The sequence below is a fragment of the Grammomys surdaster genome, unplaced genomic scaffold (genome assembly GCF_004785775.1).
Source record: "Grammomys surdaster isolate TR1022 unplaced genomic scaffold, NIH_TR_1.0 270, whole genome shotgun sequence".
NCBI classification, from domain to species: domain Eukaryota; kingdom Metazoa; phylum Chordata; class Mammalia; order Rodentia; family Muridae; genus Grammomys; species Grammomys surdaster.
Window position 1 is genome coordinate 3,611,545 of NW_021604711.1, and position 13,397 is coordinate 3,624,941.

A 13,397-nucleotide genomic window follows, 5' to 3' on the forward strand; every position below is an offset into this window, starting at 1 on the left:
ACACAGACACACACACAGACACACAGACACACACACAGACACACACAGACACACATACACACACACAGACACACACACACACAGACACACACACAGACACACACACACACAGACACACACACACAGACACACACACAGACACACACACACAGACACACACACACAGACACACACACACACACACACACACACACACCTTCCTTCATTTCTGGAGAAATAGGTTTCCTAAATGTGTCAGATCATCTCCTGTACTTAAGTGTTCCTTGTCCCCAATGTCTGTCCTCCTTACCCATAGGGCACAGCAGCCTGGCTGTCTGCAGAAAGTGCAGAGACTTCACTTTGCCTGTTAGTAACCTAGTTTTTGCCAGGATCCCTGATCACTAAAGTCAGGAGGAAATTATTTTCCAGTTCTGTTTAAACATTGTCTATTCTTAGACTTAAAATGACTCCTGAAGGTCGCGCACAGGCTTTCTCAGACACTGCCATCTCCTGGCCCAGACTCCCTGGGTCCACTGGAATAAAATGGGAATTCACTACAATGTGTTGGTGCGTGCTTTCCTCCATAAGGACTTTGATAATATACTGGGAACGGCAAAGAGAGTGACCCAAATGCATATCTTAGGTGTCTGGGTGACTGGGATGAAAATGGCCAATAAGGTCTGAGACAGACTGGTTCCCATCCCCTGGCTCATTCCTGATGCTCTTCACCAGCTGCCTCCGATGAGGGTCCCCTTTTGATGCTTCTGACTTCTGGCTGTCACTCATCTTCTTCCCACAGATTCTCACACAATGGACCCTAACTCTTTCATTCAGGACCCACAAGCATCTCCATGGGACACTCACCACACACCCAGGCCATCACCTCTAAGCATGTAGCTTGCTCTTAGGCTGTCCCTCACATGTTGGTGTGCTGTCAGTCAACACACATAGAAGGAAGACTCTGAAAGCAGGCCTGTCTGCAGTGTTCCCATCAGTACCAAGAATTGAAGGATATGGATTCAGTTCCTCTTATCAATGGCCTTCTGTGTGTTCATTCCTGTCTCGTTCTTCAGGCATATTTGCTTCTCTGCCAACCAGCATTGGTCCAGAGAATGGTTTTCTGCCCCATCCAGTAGGGCATTAAACAGGGGTCCAGGGAGATCACCTGAAAGAGAGAATGATGGAATGGGTGAACGCAAACAAAGATGGCTTGTCTATAGTCTGATCAAACCGCACTTTTTACTTTTTCACACAGGGTTTATGTACACAAAAAGGCAGGATGTGGGGAAGGGGATGATGCAGGAGCGTAGGTGTTCAGGGGGAGTACAGATATCTTCCAGAACAGAGTGTCAGCTGGGTGAAGGTTCAGGGGACGGGTCACTATGACTCCGCCTATGATTCACTTGTCCTTATCTAAGTTGGTACTTTCCACCAAGGCTACCCAAGGTCTATGACTATCCACAAGACCTATGACTACTTGTTCTCATCCAGGCTGGTAAATTTCCACCAAAGCTGCCTGTTTACAATATCTTATAGCTATAGATTCAGTGTTTTTCCACAGAGACCCAATACTTTGTGTTAGTAGGGATATATGTCAGGCCTATTGCTGATTTTAGACCTTCAGTGTATAAGCAAGGCTGCCCCTGACAGTTTTCCATGCTGGAAACCTGAAGCCAGTATCTATCTGGGACACTTGGAGAATATCCCTGTGGCCACAAACTGTTAGCTGTGCTTCATTTTGGTCGTCTCAGGCCCACTAGACACTCCTGGGTATGGAACCAGAGTGACACGCTTGCTGTAAGGCCTTGCTCCTTAGTGTCCAGCACAGTTACTGGCACATGTCAGACTCCTCAGTGAATGTTAAGCAGAAAACCCGGTTGTGGGTGAGTTTAGGACAGGTGTCATCTGCTAATGTGAATTGTGCTGCTTGTTTTTTTTTTCTAGTTCACACAATTACCAGGAAGCCCATGTCTTGGCATGATAACTTGGAGGAGCCAGAAGATGGTAGGTGCTGGGCTTGAGAATACTTAAGATCAGATCACAGAGGGGCAGACAGGCTAGTGACACTTCTCAGGGTTCCCACCACCTTTGGGGCAAATATGGGGTTCTCTGAAACTGGATTTAACCAAGATCACAAGAGACTGACTTATTAAGCCACAATGCCATGTGATTAAGCATGAAGCCAACAATAATGTTTCCAACCCCCTAACCATCCATTCATCTATTCATCCACCCCCAACCTCCCATCCATCCAACTACCCATCCATCCATCCACCAACCTATCTATCCATCCACTCATCCATCTATCCATCTGTCTGTCCATCCATCCATCCACCCACTCATCCAACACCCTGAAATCACATTAGCTGGTTTCAAATTTCAATCCCACCACCCACTAAGCAATTGACTTTGGGCAGTGCTCTAGTTTCATTCTGTTGCTGTGTAAAACACTCTGACCAAAAACAATTTGGGGAGGAAAGGGCTTATTTCATCTTACATTTCCAGGTCTTGTTCCCCTGAGACAAATTAGGGAAGGGACTCGAACAGAAGCTTGAAGCAGAAGTCATGGAAAAGGCTGCTTGCTAGTTCAGTTTCTGGCTCACTTGTTGACAAGCTTTTGTTCAGCTAGCTTTCTTTTACAGCCCAGGACCACCTGTGTAGTGTTGGTACTGCCCACAGTGGGCTGAACCAACCTACATCAATTATCAATTAAGACAGCCCCCCATGGACATGCCTACCGGCCTACCTGATTCAGGCAGCTCTTCATTTTAGGTTGTCCTCTCAATGTTTCTAGGCTGTGTCAAATTGACACTTAACCTATGACAATTAATTCTAGGGTTTTTTTGTAAACCTTTCTGAAACAATTTTTAGGGTTGATATGAAGTCTAGGCAAAATAATGCAAGTACTTGGGATGGGGTGTGGTAGGTGGTAGTCAGTGAATGTTGGCTGTCCTTTTCATAATTACCATGTAAAAGACCATGGAATGTGACTAAGAGGAGGCCCTTGTTATAAAGGAGAGGGAAGTAGGCTTGGACATACCTGGAGAAGCCTTAGGTAATGGGATGAGTGAGCCAGTGTCAGAGACTGGTGCTTCTGTCAGGCAGTGGCATTCTGGGAAGAGTTCTCAGAGACTCCAGGTAGAGACAGAGCCCCCAGGGGAAGCCTGTGTAAGGACCTTTCAGAAGTTTGTGAAAAGCACAGAAAGTAGAGGCACCAGCATGGTCTGCAGACTGCACAGCGTGGCTCTTGTCCTTGCTGCCCGCAGTGGGCTTTCCATCTGCCTTGTCCCAGGGCTGCTCTCTGCTCAACATCCATGGTTTCTCTTCTCTCACTAGGTGTGTGACATTGTTGGTTACTAAGATGCTTTGTGACTTGGTTTCTTTGTATGAAATGGAGGCACTGTAGTACCTGCTCCTTCCTTTGAAGTATGGCTCGCTCCTCGGAAGGTTTATGTGTATGCCTAAATATTGTATCCTTTATTCTCCATCTAGATACTAAGCCATAGGAGAGCAGGGCTCATGTCTGCCTTGTCCAAGCTCTGCCCCCAAGACCTAGAAACCAGCTTGACAGAGTAATTGAAAGATGGACAGAAAACCAAATTCCCACATCTCGGGGGCCCTGGGCCAGCCTTGGGGGCCATTGTATTTTCTTTAGGGGAGCCCATGGCTAGGTCAATGACAAGGGGAACATATTTTGGTCCAAGGCTCTGACTTCTTTAAAATATTTTAAAAACTTTTTTTATCATATAACTGTGTTTCCTCCCTTCTTCTCCCCACTGTCTCCCGAATGTCCCCTCCTTGTTTTCCTCAAATCCTTAAGCTTTTTCTTTAATTGTTGCTGTACACACACACACACACACACACACTGCTCAGTCTGAATCATATTATTTGTATTATATGACTTCAGGGCTGCCCACTTGGTATTGAATAAGCAACTGGAGGGCTATTCCCTGGGCTTGACCATTTCTCCTGATCTCAGTATTCCTTCATTACCTGTAGTTTTTTGTCCAGCTTGGTTGAGGTCTCATGAGCTTCGCTTCCACTCTTCCATGTCAGCATGGGTATTAGAGCTGTTGTTTTTGAGGTCTTGGCAATCATGTTGGTGGGACTTCAGGGGTGTTGCTTCTCTGGCATTTCCAGGATACACAGTCTCACAGCAAGCTTCTTGGTCCTCTGGCTCTTATAAGCTTTCCACCACCCTTCTTCAGTGATTTCCGAGCCTTAGGTACAGGAATTGTGTTGTAGATGAATCAACTGGCAGTGAGTACAACATGCTCTTGTTCTCGGCAGCTTGAGCAGTTATGTTTTTCTGTAATGATCTCCCTCTGTTTCACAGAAGAGTTTCCTTGATGAGGGCTGAGAACTACATCTCTCTGTGGGCATAAAGCTAAATAGTTACAATGTAGCTAGGGTTTGTGCTGCTTTAGTAACCTGGTGGTTGAAGGAGCGCCTCCGCAACTCAAGACTACACTAGCCCAGGACAGCTGGCTTGTTTTCTAGTAGCAGGTCTGATTTGTTTCTGCTGAGCTGGCTTTAAGACCAATGGTAGGGCTGTTGGTTATCACCAAAGGTATGCATGCCACTCCTGCATTCCTTGGTTTATCATGGGTGGGTGGAGTTTCTGATTCCTTTTTAACTGTGCCTCATTTCCCAGCTAAGTTCCTGAACCTCATTCACCATGCTGCACAGGGGCCAAAAAAGAAATATTCAGAGACACAGACGGAAGCCCACGAAATCGGATGGGACTCAGAACCCTTGGTGAGCATGGTTCCTTCGCATAATGGGACCTGGGAACATAACAGCAGTGACAGTGGTGGCCAAGAGGACAGGTGGGGGAGGCAATTTCACCTGGATTTGAATTCTGGGTTACATTCCCTAGCTGTGTGACCTTAGGCAAGTCACTAAGTTGCTTTGTGACTCAGTTTCATAGATATGAGATGGAAAGCCTATAGAATCTATCTCATAGAGCTTTTGAGCACAGGAAAAGAAGGCAATATTTGTAAAGTACCTGGGACTGTGCCTGGTACATAGACACATTTCAATAAACCCAGGGTGGGCTACTGTAATGTGGATGGGGACAATCAGAAAAAGGGGCCCAGAGCACCACTGAGTCCCAAGTCAGGTGGTGACCCTGGTTTCTTGGCTTAATATCCATTTTCTTCATCCACTAAGAGACTTTCAAGCATCTCTCACTCCCAAGAGTCCTGTTTTTATGTGTCTTTCTCCTATACGAGGGGCAAGGCTTCTCACTCACTAAACAGCTCTGGTTCTAGCTGTTGGTGCTGCCACAGAGCCACCTCACAGGGATTTCAATAAAGGGTACTGTCTGGGAGAGAGAACCCTTCAGGAAATGGGAGAAATATGTCAGCACAGCTTGAGAACTTGCACAACAAAGGCTGAATTTAAATTGGAGAGAGGAGGACAGTTTGAGAGCTGGAGAAGCAAAGGCCACTCAGAGCAAAAAGGCAAGGGGTGGGAGAGCAAACTTATTGAATAAGGGAAGGGTACAAAAGAAGATATTATTAATGACGTCACCGAAAATGAATCAAAGAATCAGCTCTTGAGGGGATGTTTTTAAAAATGCAAGGAAGGCATTATTTGGGTGGGGAAATGTTGCTGTCGGTTCTAGCCCAAGACTGGGATTTGCAGTGGATAGAAACGAGCTGGACTGTGAAGACAGTGTAGATGAGTGAGAGCCTGAGACTAAGGACGAGACACGGGGTCAACAGATGGAGATTGCTGACAGGAAGCTGGGGATGAGGGGAACTCAGGCTAACCTATGCTGAAGGCAGGAAAGGTGATCATATTTCACATGTGGGAGGACGGAGACAGTGGGCCCTGCTGGAACACGCCACTGAAGGTACTGCCTCTTGTTAGCAGATTTAGCAAGATGTTGCCAGAACTGGACAGGACAGGGATGGATACGGGAGTTCAAAGAGGCATACCTAATTAGAAAGAACACAGGCCAGCATAAGCAGTTTGATCACTGAGACAATTGTCTCCAAGTCAGAAGAAAGGTTTGAAGGAAAAAAATTGTGATAAAGGTAGAAATTAGGTTAAGTAGATAACATATTAATAAAGAGAATTGTTACAAAACACAAATTATTTAACCTAGCATTCATCCTCCCCTACTCTTTGAATTTTAGAGAGAAGTTTATTGTAGATTCTTTGATGGTTACTTGAGAGAGAGATAGTCAGCCTATTTGCATAGTACCAGTAGCCCAGTGGTGTGAAGGGGAACTTTAAAGAAAGAGAGAAAAGGCCCAAAGTACCAGAGAAAGCAGGCTGAGGCTCTGGCCAGCATCCAAAAGATATAGGTGAAGAGAATGGGAAATTCATGCCTCTTTGAGTCAGAAGGCAGATCCCACAGAGGTTTCTGGCAGCTCTAAAGCATTTTACCCTCTTTTATTATTTTTAAAGACCAAAGATACAGATCCTTTGGGTTCAAAGTATCTAGTTGAAATGTGTCTTTGACCTCTTGGTAGGCTGGGCCAGCCAGGCATGCCCTGCTCAGACCCTTTTAGGCCTAGCAGATAAAATACCTGTTGCAAGATATCTGCAAATAGTCCTTTCTGTTCATCACCATGGCCTTGGGACAGTGCTATCAGATGGCATTGTTGATAAGGAAGTACACACTGCAAGATGGACTTCATCACCATGACAACACATGAGAAAACTTCACGGAGTAAGGACATATTTTGGCCCAAGGTCTCAAGAGGTTCAATCCATGGTGGCTTGTGTTCATTGATCCTGGGCCTGGGGTGAGGGAGAACACCATGGCAGAATGAGGCCTGATTCAGACTCAGTTCCACATCATGCAAACCTTGGCCTGCTCCCTCCCTGACAGATTTTTCTGATCCTCATGGCATCTAGGAAGTACAAGCAGTATTATAGCAAGGTACTACAGCAAGCTCTAGGCCCTAAGGACACACTCCAGTGACCGATTCCTTCAGTTAGGCCTCAGGTTACCACTTCTCAGTGGTTTACTCAAGGTTTTGTACCCATCAGTTGATTACTGCAGACAGAGCCCCATGCTCTCTCCCAATGGCTCATCTCTGACAAATGTTTGGATGGGTGTCTTAGTTAGGGTTTTACTGCTATGAACAGACACCATGACCAAGGCAACTTTTATAAGAACAACATTTAGTTGGGGCTGGCTTACAGGGTCAGAGCTTCAGTCCATTATCATCAAGGTTAGAGTGTGGGGAGCACCCAGGAAGGCATGATGCAGGAGGAACTGAGAGTTCTACGTCTACATCTGAAGGCCACTAAAAGAAGACTGACTGGCTCTCATGTGCTTAGGAGAAGGGTCTCATTGCCCATATCCACAGTGACACACTTCTAACAAGGCTACACTTCCTAATAATAGCAAGCCCTGGGCCAAGCATATTCAAACCACTACAATGGGGTACCAACCCTTAAATACATGAGCATTTCAGGGGGGACACTTCATATCAAACTGCAACCCCCAAACCTATTTGGTCCATGCCTGCGGCATCACAAAAGGCATTAAGCTGCTGTTCAGAGTGATGCAGTTTGGGGCAGAAGAAGCTTGACTGGCCACTATTTAGAGCACTGAATGCCCTCTCAGGACCTCTTCCTGTTTAGACAGTGACCTCAACTTCAGTATGGGATCATTTGGGAGCTCATGATTCCATGAGTCTCATGCCTTTAGGTAAATGCTGAAAGTATGTCCTTTAGTTCCACAGTGTAGTTCCTAGAAGATGTACATGTCAGAGTGCTCCCTTTAGCCCCAGACTCCTTCAACAAGCTCAGACTTCCGTTAAGTAGCCCATGCTAGGTGCTGTCCTAGTAGCTTGGCTTCAGTGATCTATATGGGGCCTCTCCTCTCTGAGCTACTGTTCAGTGACGGTGAATCCTTAGCCAGGGCTTCCTTCAGGTAGCAGTAAGGGGATTACCTCAGCTTTGATAGGTTACTGCTCTTCAGTTTTAGGGCCTTTGATGTGAGTGTTCAAATCTCCAGGGCACAATGCAGGATTTAGCAAGGAAAAAGCCCTGTTTCACAGGAGGGTGGGCCAGCTCTCTACCATTTAAACCCTGGTCTGCTCCCTCTCTAATAGACTTCTTTCTGATCCTGCCTCCTCTCATTTAGATCAACCCAGATCGTCAGGACCGCAGGTTGAACCACTTCAGAGTCTACCATGACATCACTCTGTACAAGGCTAAACTGTGGAGCTTGGGGGAAGACGATCACCAGAAGTAACGTTCTCTTGGTGGAGTGAACCTGCACACTGAATTCTCCATGTATGTGTTACCTGGAGAAATAAATGCTGCTTCTGTTAAAAAATCACAGAAGACTATTTCACAGATCCTACCATTTTGATTTAGGGTCAGGCAGTGTCTGAGTAGAAATAATTCAGGAGGCCTTGCAATATCACATAGGCGGAGGGAAGAGGAGACCCAGAGAGGAGCGAAGTGAAGAGATTACCTGACTGGTTATAACCTGTGTCCATCTTATCTGTAATGGTTTGAATAGCTGACCACTGGTGATGGGCTGAAGCTCAGATACTTGTTGTGAGAGAAAGTTTCAAGCAAAATAAAACAAATAGAACAAACAAACAAAATATTGGGTGGTGGCGGCAAACACCTTTAATCCCAGAACTCAGGAGGCAGAGGTAGACAAATCTCTGTAAGCTCTCTGTAGACCAGCCTGGCCTACAGAGTGAGTTCTAGGACAGCCAGGGCTACACAGAGAAACTCTGTCTCAAAAAACCAGAGAGAGATAGAGAGATAGAGAGATAGAGAGACAGAAACACAGAGACAGAGAGACAGAGAGACAGAGACAGAGTGTGTTGCATACCAAGTTAGGTTGAAGTTTATTACTGTGTTCCAATTTTGTTTCTGTTGTCATAATAAATACCTGACACAAATCGGCATAATCGAGGGCGAGTTTACTTGGACTACAGTCCCATCAGTTCAAGGAAGTCAAGGCAGGATCTCAAGCAGCAGTTATCATATCTGATCCTCCGTCAGGGGCAAAGAGAAACCTGCTAGAAGCAGCTTGCCTCGCTTCCAGCTACGTTACAGCTCTGCCTGGGCAGGGAAGCTTTCCTCAATGTTACAGCTCTCCTCTGCAGGGAAGGTTTCCTCAGTGCAAGTGTAACAGCTCTGCTGGGAGAGGTATCCTGGCATTCAGGATCCAAGATATACCACAAAGTTACACTGCAAACAAGCCTCACACAGTAGATTTACTGGGAGGGAAAACCCAAAATGGTAACTGCTGCTGCTCCAGAAAGAGACAGCAGCTAACTCAGCAGAAGGCAAGGTTTATATAGGGTTTCTTGGGGATGTGGTGGAGGTCCAGGGTGGCCTGTGATTGGAGGAATTCTGTGGCCTGATCTTGAAGCTCAAGGACATCACGATCAGGGTTCTTTTTCTTGGCCCTGGTATCAGGGTCAAGTCAGGGCCAGGGTATTTTTCCTTAGCCTTTTTACCTTACATATGTACCTCTGCTCCTGCTTGCTGCTCAGTTTGGCCATGAAATGGTGCTGCCCCCCCAATTCAGGATGGGTCACCCCACATTAACAATCAGTGGAATCCCCACAGACATGCCAACAGACCAACCTGATCCAAATAATCCATCATTAAGGCTCTCAGGAGATTCTGGATCGTGTCAGGTTGACAGGTGAACTAGCCAGCACACTACATATAGTGAACTGTCAACAACTGACAAGTGGAAATTTGCAAAGCAAATGAATCAATGAACTGAAGAGCTTGCCCACATAACGATAGAGAATTGGTGTCATCTGTATATCTGGCAGATGATCAATATCTAGAATATACCAGTAATCCAGAAAATTAAGCAAGATATCAAATAATCTAATCGACAAATAGTCAAAGAGAAATAGGCAGTTCTCAAAAAGACTGAACAAAATGGACCCAGCTATATCACTCCTGGGCATATACCCAAAAGATATTCCAACATATAACAAGGACACATGCTCCACCATGTTCATAGCAGCCTTATTTATAATAGCCAGAAGCTGGAAAGAACCCAGATGTCCTTCAACAGAAGAATGGATTCAGAAAATGTTGTACATTTACACAATGGAGTATTACTCAACTATCAAAAACAATGACTTCATGAAATTTTTAGGCAAATGGATGGAACTAGAAATATCATCCTGAGTGAGGTAACCGAGTAACAAAAGAACACACATGATATGCACTCATGGATAAGTGAATATTAACCCAAAAGCTCAGAATACTCAAGATACAATTCACAGACCACAGAAGCTCAAGAAGAAGGAAGACCAAAGTGTGGATGCTTCGGTCCTTCTTAGAAGGGGAAACAAAATACTCATGGGAGGAAAAACAGAGACAAAGTGTGGAGCAGAGACTGAAGGAAAGGCCATCCAGAGACTGCCCCACCTGGGGATCTATCACATATACAGTCACCAAACCCAGAAGCTATTGTGGATCCCAAGAAGTGCATGCTGAAAGGAGCCTGATATAGCTGTCTCCTGAGAGACTCTGCCAGAGCCTGACAAATACAGAGGAGTATGATCACATCTAACCATTGGACTGAGCACTGGGTCCCCAATGGAGGAGTTAGAGAAAGGACTGAAGGAGCTGAAGGGGTTTTCAACCCCATAGAAAGAACAACAATATCAACCAACCAGACACCCCAGAGCTACCAGGGACTAAACCACCAACCAATGAGTACACATGGAGGGACCCGTGGCTCCAGCAGCATATGTGGCAGAGGATGGCCTTGTTGGGGATCAATGGGAAGAGAGGCCCTTGGTCCTGTGAAGGCTTGATACTCCAGTGTAGGGGAATGGCAGGGCAAGGAGGTGGGAGTGGGTGGGTGGGTGGGGGAGCACCCTCATAGAAGCAAGGGTAGGGGGAATGGGGTAGGGGGTTTCCAGGGGGAAACTGGGAAAGGGGATAACATCTGAAATGTAAATAAAGAAAATATCCAATGAAGAAATAAAAAATCTAAAAGATGGCCAGTAATACATGAAGAATGTTCAGTGTCACTAGCCACTAGAGAAGAGCCAATCTGAACAACACAGGGATTCCATCTTACCCCAGTCGGAATGATCATATTCCAGAAACAAATGCTAATTCTGGTAAGGGTGTATACTAGCCTTGGATGCTGTGAAAATCAAGATGGCAATGACTAAAGAAACTGAGAACAGAGCTAGTGCACAAAGGATTCCAAGTCAGCATCTCAATGCTTATTGCAACACTTCTCATGATCAGCAAACTGTGGAACCAACCTCAGTGTCCACCATCAGAGCAATGGACGGGAGAAATGTGGTTCACATACACAAGAGTCATTTACAGTCATAAAAATGAATGTTCGTAGTTTCCAAGGAAATGAATAAAATCGGAAATAATCACATTAGTGAATTAAATCAGACTCAGAAAGACCAATATTGTATGTTTTTGTCTGTTCCCAGACTTTAAAGAGAGACATAAACAAGCATGTACAAGTGAATTTGTTCAGGGTAGCAAGAGCAAATCACCGATGGGAGGAGAGGTGAGAAAGGGCAGGTAGGGAATATGGAGGGGGATTTGCTCAAAGGACTGCATATACTTGAATGAAAATGTCCTTGTGTAACACAATACCACGTATGATGAGTATATAGAGTGAAACTTTCTTATTTTGAGATTGAGTCCTGTTGTGTATCTATGGCTAGCTTGAAACTTGATATATAGATCAGGCAGGCTTGAACTAAGAGATCTATCTGCCTCCATCTCCTGAAGACAAAGTGTAAGAAGAAGCGATACTGATGAACTAACAGGAACCAGAAGTTAACAAAAGAGGCTCCACCTGAAGACCTCTGCTGTACAATAAGAAAGCGAGGTGAGGAAGAAAAGGAGTTGACAAGATAGCTCACCTTCTGTGTATCACTCACTACACATAAGGGATGTTTATCCATGTGTGCTTCCTGCATTGGTTTAGGACTGGGTCTGCAGGATATCCCAGAATACTTGGTATCTCTCTATAGGACTTGGCCTTTCATATTCAGCTGTCAGAGGCAGGCAAATTAGGAGTTCAAATTCAAAACAACAGAAACAGACAATAGCAAACAAAAACAAAACAAAAAAACAAAACCCAATGCACTTTGCCCTATTAACATCAAACCTGGCTAAGGATGTTACTCATCAGTAAAGGGAAATAAGAGACCAAAGTAAACAAATGCAGAGCAGAAGAAGCAAGAAGTGAATGAAAGACTGTTATGATTATAAGTTTATTATTTATTTTATGACATGTTAAAAAGTTCCTAGTCCATCCGGGTTAAGGGTATACTGACCTACTGAATGTATCTTAAAGATAATGTAGAAACTAAGTATCGTGATTACTATCTCAGCAAGTGTATCTCTGTCTCATGAAGCACCAAGTTTACATCACAAATGGGTTGACCTGCATCAGAGTCTTAGATTCATGTCCATGTCTGAGGCCTTTCCAAAACCTCTGCAGGACCTGCAGAGCTGGATCACATCACGCCTTCCGGTTCACCCTGCGTTGGACCCTGCTTGGGATGCTCTGTGAGATGTGCAGGACTTCATTAAGGCTGTGGGAGAAAAGGGAGTGTGTGGGAGAGGGCTCCAGATGAAAACAGAATTAACAAAAGTAAAGGGATAAAAGGGTTAATTGTTACATTATTATAAAGCATTACCTTAGAGCTGCTTTTGTGTTTGTTTTGTCTTTGGGAAACAAAATGCATTTATAAATATTTAGAATGTCTTAATATATTAATAATTGCTTGTAAAATTGATACTTTGAAAATGTACCAAATTTATGATCTGAAATTGCTGTAGGCTTATAACTAGTCACGAAATGAAGTGATGTGTGCTCTGCCATCTAAAGCTTTATTTTTTAAACACTATTTTCATCCTTCACCTGAAATGCTGTACCTTTGGACACTATTCTTTATAGGAAAGGTGTTAGGTTTTTCAGGATCTGAATACCTCAACGGAATTAAAACGGGTGTTATAATACAGCTCAACTAACTGCAAAGGTTCATTGCTTCAAGTAAAGGGGAAGAGTTTAGAAGGAACCCCCAAGTACAAACTAAGTAAAAAAGTCTCCAGACACTGAATACCAACATTGTAACATACAGTTTTATTTTCAAATTCCAAATACTCCTTCAAATATGTGAGTGAACCACAAGTTGTTGCCTGTGGCAACAGCAATAACTTTTATTTTTATGTTTTATTTTCTAAGACTAAAATACAGAGCTAACAAGAGAAGATATCTCACCTAGCAGTAAATCACTATAAAAACACTGAGTGCCAACAGCCACCAGGAAACTACACACAGGAAGCAGAATGAGTTACTGCCACCCTCAGGAGACTTCCCGAGCAGAAAGGATTGGTGAAGCCCAGGGCAACTGCACCCAGTGTGAACTGTGTGTAGGAACTGGAAAGCAACTGTACCCAGT

General features: G+C 44.5%; 1 protein-coding gene across 2 annotated transcripts in view; it reads left to right on the forward strand.

The window, feature by feature from the left end:
• Fam183a (family with sequence similarity 183 member A) overlaps nucleotides 1–8,285 on the forward strand; it is a 9,636-nt gene extending 1,351 nt beyond the window's left edge. The window contains exons 2-4 of one of the 2 annotated variants that reach the window (XM_028776643.1): nucleotides 1,924–1,983; nucleotides 4,634–4,737; nucleotides 8,093–8,285. In XM_028776643.1, the coding sequence (XP_028632476.1) occupies nucleotides 1,924–1,983; nucleotides 4,634–4,737; nucleotides 8,093–8,203 (275 nt within the window). In that variant the 3' untranslated portion in view covers nucleotides 8,204–8,285. The remainder of the gene's footprint in view (nucleotides 1–1,923; nucleotides 1,984–4,633; nucleotides 4,738–8,092) is intronic. The other variant, XM_028776644.1, reaches the window with a different exon arrangement.
• Nucleotides 8,286–13,397: the final 5,112 nt, after the last annotated feature.